Consider the following 27,590-nt stretch of genomic DNA (forward strand, 5'->3'; position numbering starts at 1 on the left):
AATACCATATAGGATACTTGAGGTGGGAGGGGGGATAATTAATATAAACTCATTAAGAGTAGATACTATTTTTTTATTTGTATCCCTAGCCCCTGGCACATAGTAAGCACTTAATATATATTTTTAAGCAATCAGTTAAAATGTGCACATTTATAAGATGTCAGGAATATTTATGAAAGGTCAGGAATTTCAAAGAAAACAGGAAAAAAGATATAAAGGAAGAAGATTCACCAGTATCAGACCTTAAAGTATATTTTAAGGTAAGAACATTGCTGAAGTGTAAAATTGATACTTTTGTTTATTTACAATTTAAAATTACTTGTATACATAAAACCAATGTAGCCAAGAATAGAAGGAATTCAGAAAATTGGGAAAAAAATTTTCATGAACAGTCTCTCAAATGGGACATGATTGTGTTGGAATGCTGCTGTGATATAGGAAATGATGAACTGGTTGACTTAGAAAAACATGGAAAAGACTTGGACTTAAGATGGAAAATGCTAACCACCTTCAGAGAAACAGATAACAAGTGGAAATATGTGTAGTATGAGAGAGAGAGAGATGTATATATGTGTGTATGTATATATACACACATAGAATGTATGTATATTTGTGTATGTTAATAGATATCTCTCTGTGCATACATATATATACACATACATACATAAAAATGGTTGTGTGTGTGTATGATCCACATTTAATTGTAGCCTTCTTTATGGTGGGATGGAGGGGGAGGGAGGGGAAAAAAGTAAAAAAGTACACAGCAAAGGACAAAGAAAACCTACAAGGAAGCAAAGAAAATCTGGGTAGCTTTGAAAATAATGTATGGTATTTATTATGTAGGTTTTCTTGAAATGAAAATTTATTGTTTTATTTTGAATCCTCTCGTGTTCTGCTGTGTACATAAAAGTGTTCTCTTTTTTCTTTTCCCTTTTTGTATTTAAGTTTAAAATGAATAAAAAATTACAAAAATGAAAAAAAGATGAATTTAAAGTATTCCTACTGACACTGCTCCTATGTGTTACCCCCTGGATGTCTACCTACCTTGTCCACTCCTACAGCTGCCTGTGCTCCCAATGAGTGCCACCAAGTGTGATTAGGCATATATACCAGTAATTAGGAAGAATCCCTACCCAAACCTATTCCCAGACAAGGGCAAAAAAGTGCTACTAATGTTTGCAAGGTAAAGTCATGATCATACATCTGACTAATTGTAGGTCACCCATGTCCAAGGGGCTAAGCTGAGGGATGAGTCAGGTGTTGTCATAGTTCAACTTTCACTTCCCTACACTTTTCTTGAAGGTAAGATACTTCCTGCAAACTTAGGGTTTTTTTTTTTCCCTTGAGGCATTTCTGGTTCCCCTAGGCCATACTCACCCACCATAACCACAAAGTCTGGATGCACTCATCTCTCAATTTAAACAGGGTTTGGGTAAAAGCATGGGATTCTGGTGGTAGCACATGATTTCAGTATATGAAAAGAGGAAAATAAAACTTTAGATGACTTTTTAAAAGAAATACGTAAAGTTGAAAAGTAGAGTGATAAAATAAAGATGCCTTTTCTAGACTAGATGCATACACATAAGAATTTAAATCTTGTCCAAATGCATTTCTGAGTTGCTGACTGTTACCATTGGCATCATTCATCAGTGGAAAATGAGAGGGCTGTCATCAGTACTTGTACACATCTAAATTGTACTAGAGGATATTCACAGTATGGAGGATACAATCTCTGACCTTGGACAATTAATACCTTCTAATCATCTATGGTACAAGGCCACATGATCTTCAAGGATCCCCATCATTGTTTCCTTCCTTCCTTCCACCCAGGCAGGTGACATGGTACAGTGAAAAGATCAATGGATTTTGAGTTGTCAGATAATCTGTTTCAAATTCCAACTCTATTATTTAAAATGTAAATGTCTGTGGGCACTTAACATCATACTTTTCTTACAAAGGAATTAATTTTCTTATCTATGAAATGAAGGGGATTAAACTAGACAAAGCTCTGGGTGACACAAATACAGAAAAGTTTATATTTGATACTAGAGTTTATTGAGGGGGTAGAGCTGGGGAGATGATCAAACTTGAATTTTAAGAATACCACTTTGGTAGCTATATGGAGGCAGCTAGTGGCACAGTGGATAGAGTGCTGAGCCTGGATTCAGGAAGACCTGAGTTCAAATCTAGATATGTAGCTTGGACAATTCACTTAACCTTTATTTGCCTCTGTTTCCTCAATTGCAAAATGGGGAAAATAATAGAACCCACCTCACAACCTTGTTGTGAGGATCAGATAATGTAATATTTGCAAAAGCATTTTGCACTGTGCCTAACACAGAGCTATAAAAATGAGTATCCCCTTTCCTCTACTTTTCCTTTCCCTATTCCTTTCTCATTTATATTCCTTTCCCTTCCCTATTGTCTTCCCATTCTTATTTTCTTCCCTTCTTTATTCTCTTCCCTTCTTATTGGTATTTCCTTCTTTCCCCTTTAATAGAGGATAGACTTGAGTAAGGGAACCCTTGGATCACAGAGACCAATTAGGAGGCTATTATAATAGTCTAGGTGAGAGGTAATGAAGGCCTGTATTGCATAGATCTTGTGGAAGGAGAAATAATGAAATCTAAGTGATTGGATATGTGAAAGTGAGGAGTCAAGGACGTTAGAGGCTATAAATCCTCTTCTGGATCTCTTAATATTTCAAAAACGTTCCGTTGTTTTTTTAAAATTATCCTATTCTATAGAGAGAATTATATTCTCTCTATAGGAGCAATCCAAATATATTCCTGATCTTAGATTTCTTTGATGATGCATTTTATGTCTTTTCTTGATTGTAGCTTCTGTAGGAGGGTAGAAGATAAATATATTGCAGACTACTTATACTATCATACCTAATACCTTTTGGTTCACCTAAACTTTTGCTTCCTCAGATAGTGTGCCATGATTCATAGACATATAGTATCACCTAGAGAATATTGATGCTGAAAGGTAGGTTTTGTGCTGAAGATTAGCTTGGGAATTTTGAAGGTTCTGCAAAATTTCTCAAATCCAATCTGACCTGCTTCCTTCAATTATTCAGCTCTAGGTCCAGTTTGTAGTTGTTCTGTTGGAGAAGTCCATATATAAAAGGTAACTGAAAAGTAGGGGAGGCAGAATAGTACCCACAAGGGTTACACCACTTGAGAAGTGAAGTCCAGAAAGGAAGAAGTACAGCCAGGAGAGGAATGAAGCATGACCAGTCTGAGTCCAGCCCAAAATGAGACCCCTAGAAATAGCTCACTAATGGGATAAGGGTTGGTATGGTAGAGTGTTATTCTATGGTGAGAAGGCCCCAGATTCTAAAGGAAATTGCATTTATAGAATGTATTTATGATTTTGTTTATTTATGATTGTGGTTTATTCTTCTACTAGATGTATGCTTCTTGAAAACAGAGAGTATATTATCTAATTTTTGTTTCTCTTCTCGTGCCTGGTACAATATTCTGTACACTAATGATACATAACACAGTTTTACTAAATGAATGAGTGAACAAAATTAGCCTGGACAAAGACAAAATTGGGCTCCTCAACTCTGGATCAGGGACAATGGTGGCTAAAGAAGTTGCAGTAGCTTTTGTCTCAGGATTTTTTTTTTTTATGGCAAACTGGACTTTATATTATGAATGCAGGAAAGAAACTGTCAAAGCAGATACTATGTGTAGTTTCCATATTACTGGACTAAAAAGAATGAGAATAAGGAAAAAATACCTATTCTGGAATGAATTTTTAACCCTTTTAACCCTTTCCATGTCTGTTATAAAACATGTTATGTCATGTTATAAATAATGTGTCTATTATAAAAGTTTTTCGACAATGAAAGACTATTAGAATGTTATTATTGATAAAGTTTAAATGATATCATGACCACAGAGTTAGTAAATGTAGAACCAGGATTAAAGCCCATGTTTTCTGTCCCCATAACCAGGCCTCTCTCTCTCTCTTCCTTCTTTTTTTTTTTCTTTTTTTGTCTTGGGTCATTGTATTGCTGAGAATATCTGCTCTGTTTCTTACAATGTTCTCTATTATTCTCATCTTTGGTAGATATCCTACAAATTTTTCAAGATCCAGGCAAAGTAGTCTTCCCTTTAAATTTTCCTCAAGGTGAAAATTATCTTTATGATATGAGTTGTATTTTCTTTGTGTCTCTCATGTAATCATATTCTATTTTGTATTTTATATATTTGTGCATTTATCATATGCCCCATCAAGTGTTAGCAAGAACTATTGCAAGGGCAGGGAGCCATTGATTTATACAACCCACCTGAAAGATATTGCCCAAAAAAAAGGTATCTTTCTTAGATAAGAATACTTCCTGATCGACTCAATCAATTGGAACCACATGTGAACTGGGCCTGTACATTTCCTTCAATCAGTCAAAGTCATTTCATGAGCTATGTTCATACCCTAATGAATTTGCATAAAAGGAAGACTCTATCTCAGAACTATACAGATATTTTTAGGGCTGGAAAAAATCCAAAGGAGCTGGTGTCATCCAAGATAGAGTAGCCCTGGGCAATGAGTGCAAAAAAAAAAAAAAAAGAAAAAGATAGAACTGAAATATGTCAGAAAAGGGAGATAAGAGGGTTAGAAAATAACCCAGGCTTATAACCACCTATGTATCCACCTACTCAAGGACTAAGGGAAGTCTCAAGAAAAGGTTTCTTTTTAAACTACAATACAATCTGCTATTTCCCAATGCAATCATTTCCAATAACATGAGTTTTCCCTAAAACACAGAGTCCAGTGGCTTATTAGCTATAGTTATAAGCAAAAATTTAGGCACAACACCCAACTCTTACCTAAATGTCATGAAGTTGCCTAACTGGGGTCTCAGTCATTGTGATTGAACTCTTTTAACATTTCATCTAAAATAAACTCTTGAAAAGTTGCAGAGGAGGGAACTTGGACCTTAGGGGCCATGATATTCTCCCTAAGCTAAAGTAAGCTAATTACTCTAAAGGGGTTACAATTAATTCTATCTTTAGAACTTTTTAGTTCTTTCAGTCCATTGCTTAAGGAATGTTTGTTGAAGTAAATGTAGTGAAATTAACATAATTTAATATTATTTTGGTTTAATTTCTCAGCTGTGAGAGATTATTTTCAGTATATAAATCAAGCTTTAGGACAGCTTATATAGTTGTTTTTCTGATGAAAGGTGTAATTTTCTTTTGCTTCCTTCATTAATTAAATCTCTTATTGATGAAAATCTGAAGTTCTGTGGGGCTTTCCCCCTAAACTGATTATTTTTGAAAGCAAAAGAAATCACTTGTGAAAAATGTTGCAATTCTCATGTAACCTCCAAGCTCGATAGCTGTTCTGTAATAAAACTGTACATTACTTAATAGACTGCTAAATCAAAATGTCAGAAATAATCCACATTTTGAGACTAGCATTGCAGGGGAAACATTTGTTCATGTATTTATTTTTTAATACAACTTTGCAAAATATCAGTAGCTTCAGAACCTTCTAAAGCTGTTTGTTTAAAAACTATTTTTTTAAACAGAGGCTTTTCCTTCCTTCCTGTGTCACTTAGTATCTGCTCTATTTAGTGTGAATGAATGAAAAAAAATGAATGTCTTAAGTTCATAATTACTTTTAAAGATGTTTCATAACAGGAATGTTTGGCATATAATCAGCAATGGAAATCTTTTAACACTTTCAGGGACACGAGGCTCCCAGAATTTGTTTCTTAGAACTGGGAGAGGAGTATATAATAATATTGTGTACGTCTACAATGGGTCCTTATGTATAAGCACAGCTTGTTAAAAGCAACTACATTTCAAAATATAAACCCATTTTAGAAATAGGAAATTCAATTCAGTCAACATTTATTAGGCACTTACTATCTGAGACGCAGCCTAATGTAGTAGGTAGATAAGGCATCATGTACACAGGAAGGCCTAGGGTTCAAGTCTTGCCTCTGACTGTCTCACTGGCCATGTGATATCTACCACATCTTCCATGTGACAAATATGCACCCAACTCCCACTACATTTTTATCAAATAATGATTCCTTTCCTCTAATAACTGGGGACTTTGGGTTACTGAGTTCATTTGCTTCTGTATGTTGTATACCTAATATGTTCCATTGATTTACTTTTATATTTCTTACCTAGTACCAATTCATTTTTTTTTTCAGTACCAGGGTCATTTTTGATGATTACTATTTTGTATATAGTTGAGATCTTTTACTTCTAGGAATCTTTCTTCCCATTTTTTATCATTACTTCCCTGTGATTCTTTTTTTGCTTTGTGGAGGGCAATTGGGGTTAAGTGACTTACCCAAGGTCACACAGCTAGTTTTTGTGTTAAGTGTCTGAGGCTGAATTTGAATTCAGGTCCTCCTGACTCCAGGGCTGGTGCTGTATTCACTGCGACACCTAGCTGCCCATTTCCCTGTGATTCTTGACCTTTTATTCCTCCACATGAATTCTGGTATTATTTTTCCTAGATCTGTCGAGTAATTCTTTGGTAGTTTGATTGGTATAAGTAAATTAATTTCATTATTATTACTTTGTCATATTGGCTCAGCCTAACCAAGAACAATGAATAATTCCCCAATTATTTAGGTCTATTTTCACAAAAGTATTTTTACTTGCATTTATAAGGTTACTGTATATTTCTTGATGGGAATACAATCTGTAAATAAATAAGCATAATGCAAGGAAAATTGAGTACTGAATACATGGAGGGGGAATCAGGGAAGACTTTCTGGAAGAGGTAACACCTAAATTGAATCTTGAAGAAAGGGAAGGCTTCTAAGATGTGAAGATGAGATGGGGTACCCTCTAAACCTGGGGGGAGGAGGAAAAGGATAGGTAGTGTGGAAGGTGGGGTATTGCATTCAGGGTGCAGTAGTCCATTTGAGCTCTTTGACATAATGTTATGCAGAGGAATAGTATAAAACAAAGTTGGAAAGGTGTTAATGTTAAACAGATTGGAAAAGTAAATGCCACACAAAGAAATTAATATTTTTATCCTGTCATCAATGGGGAGCAACCCAAGGCTTATGAGCTGGAGACTACCTTAGGAAACATTTCTTGGCAGCTGTGTAAAGGAGGGATTAGAGAAGGGAGATACTGCAAGCAAGGAGACTGATTAAGAGGGCATCCAACAGCTGTCTAGTTAAGAGCTGAAGAAAGCCAGAGCTAGGGTTGTGCCTTTGTGAGTGAAGAGGTTTTAGAAATCAAATTGACAGAGGAATAAAAGCAATCTATTCATAGTAGCACATAGGTAGAGTAGATGGATCTACACAGTAAATTTGTTTGTTTTTTCTGGACACTAGAAAATGTTGAAATGGCATAAACATTTCCTAAAAAAATACATTAACAATACTTTGTCTTGCAGTTGAGACTATGTGTGCCCCACTAGAACCCAAATAACTGTTTGTCCAGATTCACTTGAACAATTAGTGGGGAATAAAGGGGAAAAAAATATACCACTTCCTTCATGTGTATGGAAGTTAACAGAGTAAAATGAAAATAATATGCATAATATAATGCAAATCACATGGATATGTACAGGCCTGTACAGGTTGTCCTTTAGGAGAAAAAATCTATAGTCATTCTGAGACCTGGACAGAATTTGATAAACTTTTTAGTAATGTATGAAATGTAAACATTTTGTATGATTTATAAAGTGACTTGTCTAATGTCACAGAAAGTGTTAAGTAGTAGAGCTGGGGTTCTAAGCCTACACCCTTTAACTCTACCTCATCCCCAAACTTGGAAGCAGGCCTTATGCACAATTGATGAACAAACTGCAGAAAGGAGGGAAGAAGGAAGCTGTAGGAGAATAATAGAAATATAAATAGGGGAGGGGAGAAAGATGAAGTAGAAAAGAGAGTGATTTGGTCAGAAAGGAGTCCATTTGCTACCAATAGTAAGTCTCAGGGGCCAGAGTTGTACCAAGGCCAAACTGGCATTTTATATGTGTGTACACACACGCACATACACACAAAATATACATACCTATATATGTATATATACACATGTGCATATATATGTGCATACATACATATATGTGTGTATATATATATCATATATATCTCCTTAGGTTTATACTCTGTTACATATTTTCAACTATTTTACTTGGGAAAACCACCAAATGCTTATAGCTTGCTTTGTGACAACTCCTGCAGGAATGAAAGAGGGGTACATATATTTCTCCTCTTTTGCAAAAACAAACAAACAAAAAAAGATTTACAGAGTCTAGAAAGGTACCAAAACCACTCCTTTGTTATGATTTTGTGGTAAGTGTAGGAAGGAAGAAAAGTTTTTTTTAAAAACTTATTTTTATTTATTTATTTTTAATATTACCAACTTATGGTATGGTAATATAGAAAAGTTATAAATTTATAAGGAGTTGGGTAATTTAGCTGTTTTTCAGGGTCTGAATTTAACAAATACATCTTGAAATCCAGATTGTTAAACATGTTGGTGTATGCATTATCCAAAAGAGATGCTTAATATTTGTTTATTGTGAATTGAGTTGAATTTTATAATGGGAAGAGAATTTTGAACTCTTGTGACTTGAATCCAAGAATGTTTTTCATTCAACTCCAGTCCCCCTCCCCTCTTTAAAAAAAATTGCTAAGATTATTTCTTGTGTATTAGATAGCAAGGCAGTAGGAAATGCTGCTGCACTTTGATATAAAGCTGTGTAACTTTGTGTGGTGGTGAGAGGAGAAGATACAGGGAGTCAGGGTCACTTTAGGAGAGGTAGCTTGAACTAGATGAAACATAATAACCACCCCCATCCCCTCTTTAAAAAACAGTCCGCTTTTTTGTACTGCTTTTGCTACAGGTCAATCTATTTTTCCCTTGCTGTTATTTTTCCTAGCAAGAAGTCTTAAGAGCTGGCGCCAAATGGGTTAAGAAAAGCTCTTACTCAAGTTACATGAAGTAGCAGAAATAATCAGATGGAAACAGGAATTGGAAGAAAAGGACTGTGGCGAAGCTTCGCTTTGTCTCTGAGTGAGATGCTGTTCGTAGGCTTTTACTGATTATTGGTGGACACTCTTCGGGCAGGAAGGTAGTCAATTCGTGTAAAAACTCCCACCGCAGCCGCGACCACTAGAACTCGAAGTGCCCCGGGTTGAACAATACTCGAGTCGCGGCCTCTAATTGGAGAGACAGGAAGCATTTAACCGGGGTAGCTCCTCCCCCATGACACTGTTTCAAATGCTACACTGGGGGGGTGGGGGGAGGGGTGGGAGGGGCTATCGCGTGCTAATGAGCTGAGTTGCCAGGGAAGACAGGAACTTCCCTCCTGGTCTCTCTCCCCAAGTGTCCACAGAAATTATGCTCCTTCTCTCACCATGAACTGGCTCTCTGGTTCTCAGGGAGTTGTGTTGACTGCCTACCATCCCAGCAGCAAGGATGGTGCCCTGGTTGGGCAGAATGCCAAGCAGGGGGAAGAAGCCGCCTTGACAAGGTGAGTGCTCCAGGTACGGGGAGAAGGGATAACCTACAAAACTAAAACGAAACCTCCCACCTACACCAAGAAAGTAGTGGCAGGAAAACTGATCAGGGAAGAAAGTCATCGGATGGTAGCACCTCACTTGGCAGCAGCAGAAATGAATGCTTGACAGATAGCTTTTCTGGGTTTCTGGCCCTATTCAAATCCGAATTGGCAGAGTCCTAAGGGATGCCTACTGAAGATGCAGAACTGGGAATTGTAGCAGGTGCATTCGTGTCAGTGTGGGGAGATTAAATGACCGGCTTGGAGATACTTCTTATGCTTGAATGGGCAGGAGGGGACGGGCATGGGTACTTACTGTTGGCTGAAAGGTCTGCCAAGCGGCAAGGGACGCTGTTGTACAACTCGTTATTATTAGATCAGTGTAGTTTCTCTTACTGAAAGCAAACCTTTCAGGTAAAAATCCAGATACTAACCTGTGACTTGGTTTATATTTTGCTGCATTCTATTTGTATATTTAGTTGTGTGTGTATGGTTTTTTTTTTTTCGTGTGTGTGTCCCTTAAAAAAATAGTTTCAACTGTCAGGCCATTCAAGTGTGATGTAGTTAATATTAAATGATTTTATAGGCCCAGAGGACAACTAGACTATAAGATCGTTAGGGTACACATAGTACCTTTTTCTCTATCTATGTACTTTGTTCTCTTTTCCTTGGAACTTTCTATTTCTTTCTTTTTTCTCCTAGTGACTTTACTGAGCTGACACCTTCTCCATTAGGTATTTATTGTAAATATTGGTCCTATAGGTGAGAAACATGCTACAAAGTCAGCAAAAACAAATGGCGAGTCCAGTATCTTGGTACTACGTTAGAATATTACCTCCTGAATGCCTAATAAAGCATTTTCCCCAACAAAATAACCCCTAATTCCTATAGCCCTTTCTGTCTTGACCTCAGGAGAATTCTCTGTCTTATTTAAAAAAAAAACCCTATTATTTGAATTTTAAACTTAAGAAATTTAGGGGAAGTGGCATGAGTGGAATACCAGTTCTGCTGATCTTTTGGTTAGGATTTTAGCCTGTGTTCAAACTTTTTCCCCCCATGCTTAAACTACAATAAGTTTTCCAATCAGCCTCTTCTTTTTCTATGCTAGGAGAAATGGATGTATGATTGAGATTTGGAGTAAGGAGAACTGGGGTCATATACCATTTTTCTTGCTAGCTTTGTGACCTTGGAAACTCCTTTAAACTACCCTGTGTGCCTCAGTTTCCTCCTCTGTAAAATGAGGATTAAAGTACTTCTGTGCTGCCTACCTCATCTCATGGTTGTGTAGAAAATGTTTTATAAGCATTAGAGAGTACTCTGCAATTGTTGCTTTTAAATGACTAATATGTTAATTGTTTTAGTCTTTTAAAACAGAACTTGAATTTGCTGAGAGGGGGAGTGCAAGTAGCTTACTGTTTCTTTCAAGAACCAGTGAGCATTAAGGACTTGTTTAGGGGTAAACTGCATGCCTCAGAAATGCCATCACTTCTATAACCTGGTCTCATATGACAGCTCAAATGCTTCCAGAATTGTGCCCGGTCAGCATGTTCTGGAATGATTTTAGTAAGGGGGTGGCTCCAGGATGTATCCTTGCCTCTTGGCTCCACTTCCCTTTGTGGAGGACTCTCCTGCTAGGTTTTTAACTAGGCTTCTTCACCTTTCTAAAGAGAGGCTCCCAGCTAGATGGATAGACTGGTAGTACAGGATTTGTGAGAGGGCTTGAACCAGAACTCCCAGGATAAGATGGTGTAGACTAGTATACAATGTGTGCCCTGGAGAGAGGGAGACCCTACCTTTTCAAGATCAAAATTCAACCAAATGTATTTCTCACGCCATAGGCAATAATAGCCTGAGGAGAAAGGGAATCCAAGTGACTGTTATACACTTTCTCCTAAAGTCCCAGCAGGTCTTGGAGCTTTTATTAAGCACTTACTATTTGTCTAGTCAAATCAAATCCACACACATTTATCTAACACTTACTTTGTGCTTTAGGCACCTAGCTAAGGATAACCAGAAAGAAAAAAAGTCACTGCCCCCTGGGAACTCATGGTCTCATAAAGGAGACTGCTTGCAAACAACTATATACAAGCAAGAACCATTAAATGTGGGCTAACTTAAGTGGGGAGCTGTCTTGCTGAGGGTGGGATTTGAATTGTACTGAAGGAAACAGGAAAAACCGGAGGCAGATGTAGAGGTAGAGCATTCCAGACATGGAGCACAGCCATAGATTTGGGAGATAGGCTTGTGCAAGGAAAGAGCATGTAGGGGACAAATATCACTGGATTATGTGGAAGGTAAGAAAGTGTAAGAAGACTGAAGAAGTAGGAAGGGGTCAGATTATGAGGGAAAGAGGAGAGAGTGGTTGTCTGGCTAATAACTCTCCAGTCCCTCAGCCTTTTTGCTACCTCACTTTCTTATCCCTTTTGAAATCCCCTTTTTAAAAGTCATTCCACTCTCTTGGACTATTGTCTCTGGTAAACTAATCTTAAAAGGTACTTAAAGTTATCTGGGATTTGGATGTGGGACCCTTGGGGGATATCTTTGTTTTTACCCAGTTTCAGTGGGTGGATTTAATGTACTGAGTGAGGCTTTAAAAGATAAGATTATTGTTGAGTCTTTGGTGGGAATTGAGGGGTTAGCCTAGGGGCAGCAATTGTGGAGTGGATGCCCTAAGTAACTTTTGTGTCCCTGGTCTTGAAGAAGTTGGTTTTGCTAAAAAAAAAAAAAATAGGGTGAGGGGGTGCTATTCAAGGAAGTGCTTCAGCTAAACTCAACTCTTTTCACATTTTTGCTTGGGGGCAAAAAGAGAAATGTAGTTAGCTATTTGATTAATATTTAATTTAGAAACAGCCTGTGTTGATCACTAGGTATTTGGGTTGGAATACTTTCTCTGCAATTGTTTTGTTGTTGAATGATGTTTGACTGGGTTTTTTCTTCTTTTTTTGTAGGCAATTGGGGTTAAGTGACTTTTCTAGGGTCACACAGCTACTTAATGTCTGAGGTTGGATTTGAACTTGGGTCATTAGTACAGATTACATTCTCAACTGGCATATATTTATATTTCTCTATTTTTGTTTTCCCCCCAGTTTATTTCTTTATGGTATCCATAAAAAAATCATAAATTTTTTAAAGTTGATAGTGAAATTTTTTTTAAGCTTTCTGAGCAAACCAACTCTCATTATACTCATTTCCCCCCAGGATTAATGTGGCAGTACCGTTTAGCATGCATAACTAAAGTACTATATTTACTTATCAATATACAAGTTCTCTGGGGCTAATATACAGTAGGAACAGCACTAATTAATCAAAAAGAAAATCATTAAGAGGTGCTGCTGCACATGTTCAACCAATTCTTGTCAACAATGTATTGCTATAAATATAATTTAAAATCTGGCCAATTACTCTTTCAATTTTTTTTTAAAGCTTTTGAACAGACCTGGTAAATTTGGGTTAAGTGATCAAATTTTCCAACTTTGGACTAAAGAAAAGAATATTGTAAATCATTTAAATTTTTTTTTCCTTTATGCCAGCTGCTAAGAGTATTAGACTAATTTTAATTCTATAAATTCAAGTCAAATCAACAAGCATTCAAAAATGCCTATTATTTCTCTGGCGCTGTGCTAAGCATTAAAGATACAACGAAAGGCAAAGGTTTTAAATTGACTATGATGGAAATGTTTGAGACCTTGAGAATGGGGACTGAGTGGTGATATAGATATAGAGAAGTAGTGTCAAACTCAACTAGAAATAATTGGGGTGGGGGAGGGCACACTAAACTTCACATAATGATCCTTGCAGGCTGTATATTGATTTAGAAAATTACTTGTTAACATTATTTATGTTCTATCATATTTTTATTTATCATATATTTCCCAATTACATTTTAAGTTTAAGTGGCACAGGCCACACTTTGGAGTATGTAGTGACAACCCTGATATAGATGCTCCCTTTGCACCAGCTTAAGGACTCCTAATTTGGGGTATGAGAAGCTTGCTAAGGGGATATGGAAGGATACTTGGTAAATAACTTTTCTTATCAAACTATTCAAAAGTATGACAGCAGGGTAAGTGAAAAAGAATGTTATTATGCACTGAATAAAGTTTTCTTTATGAAAATTAATCTATTATGTGCCCATGGAAAACACACTCTAGAATTTATTTCCTTCCATATCCAATAGGAAGTCTGGGAAACTTCCATATCCAATAGGAAAGTCTGGGACAAAAAGAGATTGGCAACCCTTACTTTACATAGCTCAAAGATACTATAGAAGCTCATGACCCTTGACCCAAGAATTGGTGGGAAATCTTTCTAGAAGTACACATAATTAATGACAGAGATGACCATGGAGAGTAAGGAGACTGGACATATAAAGGGAGGAGTAGAGACAGTGTAGAAAAAGAAAAGATAAGGAAAGTTTTCACTATTCTCCATCTTTCCTCCCAAATATTTTCCTTTTCTTTGTAATTTTTAAAAGTCTTCATATTTGAAAGACATATGCCATAGGTTCTGATTCAGTCAAAAAATGAAAGTAGAATTTGTATCCATTAAAAATAGCACTGGGAAAAAATGGAAAGCATCCTACCCTTGTAACAATAACCATGGTGTGTCCAAAACTTCGATAACCACTATACCTCAAGAACTGCCACAGGTCTTTCAGCTCCAATCCATTCTCCACTCAGTTGTCAAAGTGATTCTCTAAAGTACAAATCTGACCTTGTCACTCCCCCTACTCAATAAACTGAAATGGCCCCTTATATTATGTCTAAGATCAAATTTAAAATACTTTTTGACATTCAAGAATGCTATTGTGAACAGCTTTTAAGATTCTGATTACATAGTATGGTATTTATATATATATATATATATATATATATATATATATATATAAAATATACACTCTATTTATTCAATAATAAATCAGAACAAAACATCCCAAAAAAAATCAAGGTACAGCATTCACAACATTACAACTTATCTCAGAAAATCACAATATAGCATTTACAACAACTTATCACTAGAATGGCCATATAGTTTTCACCACATTGGTCACAAAGTTTTGAACAAAGAATAATCATTTAGTAACTCAATCATTCAATGATCTCAATCATTCAGTCATCCTTAAGAAGGTTTGCCTCCTTAAGGGACACAAAGTACAATAGTCAAAGTTCTCCACTCAAGAGACACATTAAGTTAACTCAATCAGTCATTATTCACTATTCAATCATCAGAAAATATACAAGCCCTCCACCCCTAGGTCACTAGTAAATTACAGTTTCTCAGTCAGTACACAGTATCCAAGTAAAGTTTTCTTTCAACTTGACTTGGGGTGATCTCTCAGATTCCCTAGATCCCCTTCCATGGTCCCATGGGTTGGGGGAAGGGGACATACTAAACTTTACATAATGATCCTTGCAGGCTGTATATTGATTTAGAAAATCACTTGTTAACATTATTTATTTTTTATTATACTTTTACTTGTTATATATTTCCCAATTACATTTTAAGTTTAAGTGGCACAGGCCACACTTTGGAGTATTCAGTGACAACCCTGATATAGATGCTCCCTTTGCACCAGGTTAAAGGCTCCTAATTTGCGGTATGAGAAGCTTGCTAGGGGGATATGGAAGGATGCTTGGTAAATAACTACCTGGTTTCACCAAACTGTCACCTTACTTCAAAGGCAGACAGCTCCCAGGTCCTTGTCCAGCTCTCCACATACTTCCTGTTCCACCCTGAAGCTCACAGCATCCAGTCCACTTTACATCCTTCAGTCTCTGTTCCCAGGAAGTCAAGGCTTAACAAAGCTACACACAGATTCATTCAAAGTATGAGCATCACAGACATGCTTCCTCAGTCTTCGGCAGCTCCAGCTGGCCCTTGGACTCAGCAGCTCCTCAGGAGAAGCTCCAGCTGGTTCCCAGAATCAAAATCACCTCACCCAATCAAAATCATTCTCTCCAGAGAATGGGGGGGCCTTTTCTTTTCAACCTCCCTGGCAGCAGTAGCTTCTGCCTCCAGAAGCTTGCTCCAAGAAAGTCTGTCTGACCCACCAGGGTCTTCTTCTTATATATACACGTGGCATTATCACCTTCCTGTTTCAGCCAACCCTTTCCTGTCATGTCAGCAACAGGGGTTCATACCTTCTGTTTCTTCAACAGAGGCTTGATTAATTACTAAGTGATAAGTATCTCTCAGCTTAGCAATACAAAAGGAACTTCAAATTTCATTACTATTACAACAACCTAACCCCATTCTTTCCTATTCTTATGCTTTTAAATGAAATTTAGTACTTCCTTCAGTTATTTAAAAAAAACAACAACATAATGTAATGCCAAGCAAAGGCAACTTCCCAAGGTTCAAAATACCAGCATAGGTGCTCTCCATTTTATTCAGTGACAAATTAAGAACAGATAGAATCAAAATTTAACATCATTCAAAATACAGCATTTACTAAGTGTGATTCAATAATCTTCAAGTACTACCACAAGTGTGATTTAATCAAGTACTACCCCACCCCTGGACATTACATTCATTTAATCAATTACAAAGTCCCTCTTCTAAATACTACTCTACCCCTAGGCTGTACATTCATTTAGTCCATCACAAAGCCCCTCTTCTCAAATGGAGATTAGTTTCCAATCATAAGTAAAGTACATTCATTTGTTCAATCACAGAGCACAAAAAGGTCAAAAGTTCCCCACCCTTGGATCACAATTGAATCTACCCCAGAGTTACAAGAAGCTTAAGCACATCGTTTAATACCCAAATGGAGGTCTTTTCATCTTGACAGGAGGCAAGTTCTCAGCAATCTTTGTTCCTGGGGAGACAAAGCTTAGCAAGGCCATAAGATACATTGCCAGTCTCTTCATTAATTCATTCTCTGTGTGCAGAACAGTCCTAGGACCCCTGAAAACATTAGCAAAACCCTCTCCCAGGATTTCTGTAAACATACAACAAGAAAATCCTTCTTCAGGGCTTCTGAACCAACAGCAGGGTTCTAAGATCCCTGCAACAACAGGACTGTCCTTCACTAGTGGACAGAATTCACTGTCTGTCTGCAGAACAGTCTCAGTAGCTCTGAACCAACAGCAAGGTTCCAGGACCTCTGCAATAACAGGACTGTCTTTCACCAGTGGACAAATCTGGCAAAACAACATCAAAACAGACAGACAAAGTACCAGCATAGCAGCCGTGTCTCCTCAGTCTTTGGCAGCTCTGGGTGGCAGCTCTGAAAAGTCCAGGGCAATTCAAAGTGGCCCTCAGCAATCCTCTCAGTCTCTCTCTGCCTCCAAAAGGGCGCTGCTTCCAAAAAGTTCTTCTGCCTCTCTCTTTTCTTGTGTCTCTCTAAATTTACGTCACCAGCTCCTCCCAGTTCAGCCCTCTCTTTTCATGTCAACAAGTCCATCCCACAAGTAGGATTAACAAGCTCTAGGTTTTAACACAATCAAACCAAAAACCAAGCCAATACAGGGGGATCTTTAAATTCCATTACTATTACACATTCTGAGAAGGATATATATACTTTGTTTGACTTTCATAGTGGTGGTGGTTGTTCTTGTTTGTCCTTTGTTCTGGAAGAGGACCATGACATCAGGAAGGTGATACCATGACTTGCAAGTGAATTGAATTTAAGTGAGGGAGGGCTGTGCAGTCACCAACCTCACTTTCTCCTCCAGAGCCATCTGGGTCAGTGGCAAGATAGAGGTCAGGACAACTGGAGATGGCTCCCTGATACATCACACCCAAAAAGGTGAAGCACCCTTGACTTTTCTTTCAGTTTACTTATAGCAGTATATATCGTGGCAAATGCTTGAGAGCAAAATGTGACAAAGTGCTTAAACTTTACCAGACTCTGCATGTATGAACCTTGAGGTAAAAACCTAGTGTGAAGTGACTTCTGATGTGCAATCTACTTTCCTTATTATTGTAACTAAATGTTTCTCTTGTGGACTTCCCCACTGCTTTTTCAATTCAACTACGAGCATGAGTAAATTGGCTTGATTGTATATCTCTAGTAAAATATGAATTTCTACTTAGTCTATGGAGGAAGATTAGTATGGTAAAAGGGGCTGGAGGACTTGGCATTTTTCCAGTCTCTGGTACTCCCAGGATGACCTTAGGCAAGTTATTTAATACGTCAGGCCCTCAGTTCCTCATTTGTGAAATGAGGGGGTTGAGCCAGATGGCCATCCAAGGTCCTTGCTGCTCTAAATGTATGGTTCTGTGATTTTACATTGTGCTTTGAAAGCCTAGTTTGATTGTGCACTTTGCCCAGTACTCCATAACAAAAGCTATAAGATAATAATTTTCCTTTCCTTCCAACAGTTCCCAAGATAAAATTTAATATCAATTGATTCCTAGCCTCCCTTCTCCTGCCCCCTTTTCTTCATTATAATCTTGGCCGACTTTTCAAAGAAAGAGAAGTATTTGTTTGATTTATGAGAAAATGCATTCTGAATTTCACCAACTAAACAATTAAATTACAAATGAATCTTAGGAAAATAATCTTTTCTTAAATTGAGAACTACCCTCCCCCTCTTGCTTTCAGTGATCATTTAATTGAGTAACTTCATCTTACTATACTAGTGCCTAGGTTTCCTATTCTTACTGTATTCCCAAATTGAGTTGATACTCTGTAAAAACATGAACAGAAAATTGTTTAAATAATGTATGTAACCCATATCCTATTTAATAGTAATCAGAGATTGCTTGAATTTGAGGTGGGGCATAATATAAGGTTTCAGTCCCCATCCAGTGCCTATTCTACTGCTAGACTAGGGAGAAATTGTAAATCAATAGCAAAGTATTTAATTGGGATAGAAATGTCAAACAATAGAATGATTCTAAATTTTTTCCCTTCCCCCATTCAAATAAATACAATTTTTCTAACAGCCATGCCCAAGGTGGGGATGGTCTATTTTGAAATCCTTTGCATGACTCTATAATCTCTTGTTGATAATGTTCCAACCCTCCTGATAAAGTTTTTCCCTGATGTCACTATTGATCTTATTCTGGTTTCTTGGCTTCCTGCACTGAATCTCTATCCCCTAGGAGGAAGTGTATTTTTAGAGTAATCACCTCCCTCTCTGCCTCTAGTTTAGTTACTACAATGCCTTTCTAGAGGAAGCAGTTGGTACCATGGATAATAATCAGGAAGACCTGAGTTCAAATGTGGCATCAGACACTTTTTAGCTGTATGACTTTGGGCAAGTCACTTAACCTCTGTGCCAAATTTTCAACTGTAAAATGGGGATGATGATAGTAATAACACCTACCTCCCAGGGTTGTTGTGAGGATCAAATGAGATGCTCTTTATAAATCCCTGACACATCAATAAATGCTTGTTTCCCTACTTCCTAGTTAATCAGCCTCATATCCTTACCTAGCTGTGAGACTACAAAGAAGGATTGCTCAGGCAGTGATAAGATTTTCCTGACTCAGCCAAAGGGGCACCCCTCTAACTCTTGACTGAGTTAGAACAACTAAATTCAGTGTCTCAGGGAGTTGGCAGTGTGCCTTCTGGGAGGTCATCACCTCCCCCTGAGTCTTTTTTGAGGCCAGGGATAAACACTTATCCTTCTCTTTGCCTTTTCTTCGTCTCCCGTTATGTCCCTCAGTGACTATCATCTGACTGTGCAATTTGCGTTGAAACAATACAGTAAGCCCCTAGAATTACCTGAGGTGGGACAAGAGAGAGGAAAAGCTTTGTTACTAGTTCTGCCAAATCCCCACATTCCTCTTACATATACTATATTTGATTTTCCATCCCTCTTTTAAACATGTTTGTATTTCTGATTCATCTTAATGATAAGTATACTAGAATTCATCATTTGTTTTCAGAATGTAGGGATCCTAACTGAATCAGACTAAAACATAATCATTTATGTACTTATTCAGCAGAAAATTTGTTAAATGCACAGAATCAGGGGAATTTTGAAAATCAGTGGAAAATTGAAGTTTATGTGCCTGATGTAGAGGCAGGTTTTAAAGATTCAACTTGGGGAAATCAATCCATCAGAAATGTTGAGTGGTCTGATTTGACAGCGGCTATGTAAATCTACCTGGCCTAGGTATGTCATCTAGCAATTTTTCCCCCTAGCAGTTTAATGTGAATAATAATTCCTATTACAAAAACACTTCTCTCAAAAAAGTGACTATGAATTGAGGGGGTGACCCTAAGGTAGTTGTATCAATTTAGGTAAAGGTGGGGTTTCCTTCCCATTGTTGAAATTTGTGAATAATGTTGCATTCCACCAAAGTCCTACTCTGATGGCTCATCCCAGTTTGGAGATGACCCTTGGTTCTCAAAGACTACCCATAAGCTCTGGTACATTCCACCAAGGTGGAAAGATGTTGAATGTGGACTTGGGGACACACAGCCATTATATCTGCTTCTGAGTATTGGCCTAGATGAGCTGAAGAGGTACGTTGCCAATTTTGTAACAGAGGTGGGTGAATTCTTCATCCTTAGCAACTCTTTTTTTTTTTTAACAACTGGGGCTAAGTAACTTGCCCAAGGTTACACAGCCAGTTTTTTTTGTGTAGGAGTTAAGTATCTGAGACTGGAACAGATCCCGGTCCTCTTGACTCCGGAGCCGGCACTCTTGCTCACTGTGCCATCTAGCTGCCCCCATCCTTAGCAACTCTTAATGATTATGTTTTAAGAATTGGAGGACCAGAGAGTTCTGTTAGCAGAGCAACCTTCACAAAATTATCACTCCAGGAAATATTGAGGCATAATACTGTATACAAGAGTCTTCCTAGGACAAGATAGCCATTGGCTCTAATGTTTACTTTGGTGTGGTGATTCCCTGAGAATGGGATATGATGTTCCTTATTGGGGTTGTGACAATGCACCAAATGAGAGAGAAAAATGGTAAAAAATAAAAGGTGTGTCTTGCAGGAGTTTAGTTGCACTCAGTTTAATTCTAAAATATTTTCATTTGCATAGAACTCTATTGTATTTAGGAAGAGTTGTCATTTACCTCCCTCCCTTCCCCTCCTTTTTTTGGTTCTGTTTATGAGAAAACTGAATTGAATTGGATAAGAAAAGGTAAGTTGGGAACTGAAAGTTGTAAGGATCTTAGGCTATTTTTAGGTAGTCTAGAAACATGTAATTTGACCAACTTACTCTATAATTAATGTTTTTACTAGAGTTACTAAATGTGCTTCTCTGTTTCTCTCTTGACCAGAATACCAAAGTTAAATTCTTGTAATATCCTTGAATAGAAGAATTTTTTGTTTGTTTTGCATGAAATGTTATATGGTTTCTTGTCCTATACTGTCCATTGATTGCCTATTCAAATTCTTGTGTTAATGAACTTGGCTGAAATAAACAAAAAAATTCATTGTACTATATTGTCTTATGCTTAAATATTAAGAGGCAATCTTTTGTAAAGGAAACAATGTCAGGTAGATGTTTTTTCCTCTTAAATGAATTTATGCTAGATAGATGATAGAAAAGAAGGAAGAGAGAGAGAGAACATGTGCACATTTATTAAGCACTTAACTGCCAGGCATTGTCCTAAGCAATGAGAATATAAATAAGGCAAAAAAAAAAAAGACTGTCCCTGCCCTCTAGAAGCTTATATTCTAATTCAGGAAGGTTTATAAAAGGGAAGTTGAAAAGGAGAGAGGAATATAAGCCCAGCTTAGAGTCAGTAGAAAGAGAAGTAAGCCACTGTGACGGACTTGGGCACTTCCTTAAACCAAAGGTCTCAGCAGAAATTCACCAATGAGAAGAGAGAGAAACCTGCCTGCTTGGCTGGAGGTATCTTCTTGGGGAGAAGGCAGCAGTGGTGGAAGTGAAAACAATAGAAATGTAAACTTCAAAATTGCCACTATAGAATTATTTTGAGACAATTTCAAATAGATCTTTTCAAGAGTGTCCCCGCATGATATGTTATAAAAAATAAGCAAACAAAAAGTAGTTAATGCAAGAATACACCAATATAAGTTAATAACTGCCTGGGGGTATTTGCTTTTTCAGTTACCTTCAGGATAAATTCCAGTTCTCCTTAGCTCTCTAGAACCTGGCTTCAGCCTACTGTGCCAGACTTACCTCCTCTGTCATTGTTCTTGTTCAGTCATTTTCAGTTGTGTCCTACTCTTCATGACCCCATTTGGGGTTTTCTTGGCAAAGATACTGGAGTGGTTTGCCATTTCCTTCTCCAGCTCATTTTATAGATGAAGAAACTGAGGCAAACAGGATGACTTGCCCAGAGTCTTCCTGACTCCAAATCTGTTGCTCTATCTACTGAACCACCCACCTAGCTGCTCCTTATCTGCTTTACTCAGGCAATAAGAAATCCTACTCCTAGTGTCTTGGGTATGGATACCACATGGCTACCCACCCCATGTTGAACTCTTCTCATCTTGTCTGCTTTAAAATTTTTTTAATCTCTACATACTTTGTGACTAAATTTCTTTTGATGGCAGAGTCCTTATGCTTTTTGTAAGAACACAGACTTTTAGAGCTGGAGAGGACTTTTACAAATCAACTAATGCCTGTCATTTAACAGGTTAGGAAACTAAGGGTTGGGAAAGGTTGTGTGTGCCCAAGGTCACACAGGTTACATGTAGCAGAACCTGAAAGAGAACCCAGGTAGGTGCCTTTCAATAAAATATTCAAACTGAAATGAAGGTACTTGGTATATTTGTAGAAAGAATAGACTAGGGGTGGCTAGGTGGCACAGTGAACAGAGTACCGGCCCTGGAGTCAGGAGGACCTGAGATCAAATCTGGCCTCAGACGCTTAACACACACACACACACACACACACACACACACACACACACACACACACACTAGCTGTGTGACCTTGGGCAAGTCACTTAACCCCAATTGCCCTGCCTTCCCCCCTCCAAAAAGCAAAATAAATAAGTAATAATAAAAAATAATAGACTAGACTGGATGAACTCTAAGTTCCCTTCCAACTCTGGGGTATAATGGGAGCTCCTTTTTTATCTCCTTGTATTTCTCTGGTGAACAATTCCCTAGATGAAAGATACCCCAATATACGGAGGACTCAACAAAAAGCTAGAGTGAGTATTAACCTGTTTGCTAAATAAGCAAGCTTTAAATTTTGCAGCCTGGTTTGGGAAAGTTAATACTTAAAGTAACATATTTCGTCTATGAACAAAGTTGACCTTAAAATGTTCCTCTCTGTCTCTGTCTCTGTCTCTGTCTCTCTGCCTCTCTCTCTCTCTCTGTCTCTCTCTCTCTCTTTTTGGTGTGTGTGTATATGTCCCTATCCCTGCATTCTTAATCCAGGAAGTCCCTTTCTAAACTTTCCCAGAGCTATGACCATATAGATAATATAGATAATATGCATGGGCATGTGGAAGTATTGGTCCCTTACTTCTGGGAACACATAGAGAAGGAGGGGTCTCACATTCCTTAACCCAAGGCTTTGCAAACAGCATGAGAACATTACATTTCTGTGTAGTGTTGGTTGATTGGTTGTCCTTTATTCTCAGAGGCCCAAAATGCCATCACTATGTTGGGGTCGAGGAGTATAGTGTTAGATTGTGACTGATCAGGCCAATAGAGTTCAGAATGCTCTGCCACGGGTTGGGTACAAATTGTCCATATGAACATTTGGAGTGGAAATATCTCTAAATTCCTGCATCTTGTATTTCATTTTAGGTCCCACAATTCTGCTTTGCTCATAGAGCACAGCACCTTCTCTGAAGAGGGCATGCCATGCTGGGCAGTCCTGTGCCAGTGTCTCCCATGTCTCACAATCTGTTCCAAAGTTCTTCAGAGAGACCTTGAGAGTGTCCTTGTATTGCTTCTTCTAACCTCCATGTGAGCTCTTGCCTCATGTGAGTTTTCTGTAAAATAAGTTTTAGGCAAACATATGTTTGGCATTTGAACAATGTGACCCTCCCATTGGAGTTGTGTTCTTTGCAGTAGAGTTTGAATGTTTGGCAGGTCAGATTGAAAAAGAACCTTAGTGTCCGGTAACTTATCTTGCCAAATGGTCTTCAAAATCTTCCTAAGACAATTCAGATGGAAGCAATTCAGTTTCCTGACCTGGTGCTGGTAGATTGTCATGATAAATTTAAAGGATGGTCCACACCCTCTTTCATTTTTAGTCCTCTCCTCAGCTTTCCCTCTCCCCCCAAACAAAACAAAGCAATTGTGGTGTCCAAAGATCCCCAAACAAATAACACTTCATCTCTCTTCTCTTTAAAATGCTGGAAAGTTCAAAGCCAAATTGAGAAGCTAGAAATATAATTTGGAAGATCCATCTGGGGAAATGAAATTTAACCTGTATGCCAGATTGTGCACAAAGCTTCCTGGACTGTTTTTTATCATTGTTGGTGGGTTTTTTTTTTTTTTTTGTGGACCTGGATTCCTAATGTTTGCACATATCTTGGTAGGTCAGCAGTGGGGCAGAAGCCAAAGATGCTATCTTCTTTATGAAGGTTAAACATAGCCCTATTTGGAAGGAGGAGTCAGGGGCCCTTATCAGCAGTTGTGTTCCTGAGTCTTGTCAGGACACCAAGGGGCATTGGGGTGTACTCCACAATTTAATTCCAATAGATTCGGTATCCAGATGATCCCAGATGTCAGGTGTGTGTGTGTGTATGTGTGTGTGTGTGTGTGTGTGTGTTTGTGAGAGGGGGAAACCCTTTAAATTTCTTTTGTGTTGACATCAGCTTACCATAAAATCACCCATTTAGAAACCATTCCTTACTAAATAACTGGGAAGTTGGGCCTGATGGGGCCTAATCTCCTCCCAAACCCTCCCCACAAACATGTAGATAATCCTTAACTCTTGCATCATGTATACCAATGTGAGAGGTAGCTTTGACATAGTGGACAATGGGGCTGATCTTAGAGTCTAGAAGACCTGCCATTATGTAAGGCCAGTCTCTAACATGCTAGCTCCATAATTCTGGGCAGGTTTTCTAAACTTTCAAGGTCTCAGACAATTCTCTAACGAAATATGATTTTTGAATGACATGGTTAGAGGGACTTTCTGCATTAGGAGTTGTCTACAGTAATGACATCACAGTTCTAGGACAAATTTTTTTTTTTTAAAGCAATCAGGGTTAAGTAACTTCCTCAAGGTTACACAGCCAGTTATTTCTGGGTGTGGTGCTAAGTATCTGAGCCCGGATTCGATCCCCAGGTCATCCCGACACTGGGGCCAGTGCTCTTACTTGCTGTGCTACCTGGCCACCCCTAGGACAAAAATTTTTAAAAAGATCCAAAACTCTGCCTACCTCACAAAGAGGATCTGGACCATTTGGGAATAGGTCAAATTTTTGGGTGGCATTTATATCTTATGACCTAAGGAAGAAAAATAGTCGATATATGTGAGTCCCTATGTAAGGTTTCCCAGCCATAGTACAATGGAGATATTTGCTTGTGCAAAAACAATATTGCTTTGGTCTTCCTATTCTGTTCTACATGAGGCAGAAGAAAGATAGCAATTAATACTCTAATTGTACTTGCAATTGGGCATTTCTTTGTAAACTTTCCATTTCCCAAATAAATGAGTAATTAGAAAATTAAAAATGCAATTAATTTCAAAAGTACTGCATGAAAAAATTTATTCTTTAATTTCTTTGTCATTTATATCAAATATATTTGCAATTTGACATATTACTGCAACAGCACTGTACTGTGAACTTTTTGCTTCAAACTAGACCATGGCTGCTACCACTTTTATGAGAACATAAAAAGTCGATTTGATAATAATTCAAAATAATTGAGTATTACATGAATGAAAAAAGAATTTATTAAGCACCATGCTAAATGGTATGGATACAAACACAAAAGTATTTGTTCACAAAAGTGAACAATCCTTATCTTCAAGTAACTTACCTTTTCTTTAAAAAAAAGTATTATAAATTTGACAAGCATTAACAAACAGAAAAGATGGAGTGGCTAGGTGGCACAGTGACTAGAGCACCAGCCCTGGAGTCAGGAGTACCTGAGTTCAAATGCGGCTTGAGACACTTAACACAAAAACTAGCCTTGTGACCTTGGGCAAGTCACTTAACTCCAATTGCCCTCCAAAAAGCAAAAAATAAAAACAAAACAGAAAAGAGCATCATATGATAGTAGTAGAAGATTCATAGTAACCATGAATCTATTACATACAGTTTTTTTTAAAGGATTTAATAAATTTTTAACACTAGGATCACTATTGCCTGGCTTGTATTCCTTTCTGAACTTCCAGAGTTTATATTCTAATGAGAGGGACCACACAAATGGGACTGGAGAGGGGAGGTAGTATTTAGGTTTGGAAAATCACAGAGTTGGCAGGTGGAACTCTTGGGGAATAGATGCATTCATTATTTACAGTAGCAAGTCACTTTTGATTTGATTACAATTCTAGAGCTTCCCCCCAAGCAGAACAAAAATATAGTAAGTAATTCTTCACACCAAATACTGGAATTAAATTAAATAATAGTTAAATACTTAAGGAGGCAGCAAGTTGTAGTGCAGGACTTATTCAGAGAATGGTAGGTTCATAGAGGCATACATTTAGATTTGGAAGGGGCCTAAAGAGAGGTTGTATAGTTCAAAGCCTTCATCTTACAGAGGGGGAAACTGAAGTTGCAGGGGATTTGGGTATCTTTTGAGTACAGATAGTAACTGGCAGAATTAGGATTTGATTTAGTCTTTTGTCTCTAAATCTAGTGATCTTTCCAGTACCCCAAAGTGCCTCAACCTTGAGTGTTATCACTGCTAACTCACTATGAGTGTGAGGTAGGGCAAGTTCCTTATCTTGAGACTTAGTTTCCTCATGTATAAAATGAGGAGGTTGGACCAAGCTATAAGTCTACAACCAAGACACTGTAAAGTACCTGGTAGTAGGCTGAGTGCATCATCATCTCTTTGAAACAGTAAGCTTCCATCTAGCACAAATGACCCCTGAACTCTCCTCCCTGCTACCTACAAGCCCCAAGAGTTTGGGAAAAGGAAGAGCTGAAAATGAGGGTGTGCTCTCTATGTACTAATTCACTGTGTAAAAGATGTTTTTGTGTTCTACACTCAAAATGTCAATGAGATGTTTGAACACTTAACATGTAGCTGTTGAAGAAAAAAAATAATTCTAATAATGTACTGTGTGATTTAGGCTCAAGTTTTCCACAAACTGTTTTATTTAATATATATCCAAGCTGTGTCTATGAATGAGTGAGTGTGGATGTATGTGTGTGTGTGAGAGAGAGAGAAAGACAGAGAGAAATGCAAATTAGCATAACGTCCCAGGTCTCTGCTCCAAGACACTTTGAGATAGCATTTATAGGAATCTTGAACAAGGAAAAGATCACAATATGTTAAAATACAATTTGGGGTTAACATTCCAAAATAGTAAGCAGTCAGTTCCTTCCTGGACCACTTCCTCCTTAAGAGTTCCTTCCTCTGATCAATATCTTAAACTTGAATTTCAAAAAAGAAGACACTGTTCCCAAGTAGGGCATGGCACCTATCACTTCAGGGGGTAGAGAAACAATCATTTCATCTAGATAAGAATTAAGTGTGTTTATTACCTTTACTCAGAAGATCTTAGCCTTTATCCTCCCTATTTTGCTACAAGGAAAACTCTGGAAAAGGATTTAGGCTGAGAATTAAAAAAAATATATATTCCTACAGAAATTAAAAGGTTTTAAAAAAAGATGTTTCCATATAGCTTAATTTGGAAAGAAGTACCACAAACGTTTAGTTTCCTATAATTAGTTGTAATATAATCTGACAGGCTTGTCATAGTTGGTAACACAGTGTAAGACTTTATCCTGTGAGCCCTTCATTATTTAGTATTAATGAATGAATAGCTAAGCATTTACTGAACATGTAGTACATCTTTTGGCATGGCAAGAAGATGACTCAGAGTATGTCATGGTCGGGTCTGGTGGTGCCTGGATGTGCTGAATGCTTACTGATCAGCAGCACAGGGCCCCTGGGCAGGGACTTCTGTGCCTGGTTATAGCAGAAGAGAGCAGTCTGAAGCCCTGAAGCATTGCAGGAAGATCCTGAGAGAGGTATGAAGATTAGCACATGCATTGGAGAGTATAAATTCTGCAGACTCTGGGACACACATTCTAAGAACCATTGCTCCTTTT

At 37.8% G+C, this 27,590-nt stretch overlaps 1 protein-coding gene across 1 annotated transcript in view; it reads left to right on the top strand.

Annotated features, from left to right (window-relative positions):
* The first annotated feature begins 9,302 nt into the window (after positions 1-9,302).
* The window catches only part of ARHGAP18 (Rho GTPase activating protein 18), a 182,710-nt gene continuing 164,422 nt past the window's right edge, over positions 9,303-27,590 (top strand). The window contains exon 1 of the mRNA XM_069077434.1: positions 9,303-9,477. Coding sequence (XP_068933535.1) covers positions 9,362-9,477 — 116 coding nt within the window. The 5' untranslated portion in view covers positions 9,303-9,361. The remainder of the gene's footprint in view (positions 9,478-27,590) is intronic.

This window comes from Petaurus breviceps, unplaced genomic scaffold (assembly GCF_028583685.1).
Source record: "Petaurus breviceps papuanus isolate PSGF00001 unplaced genomic scaffold, PetGlider_PUasm1.0 90977, whole genome shotgun sequence".
In the NCBI taxonomy this organism is placed as follows: domain Eukaryota; kingdom Metazoa; phylum Chordata; class Mammalia; order Diprotodontia; family Petauridae; genus Petaurus; species Petaurus breviceps.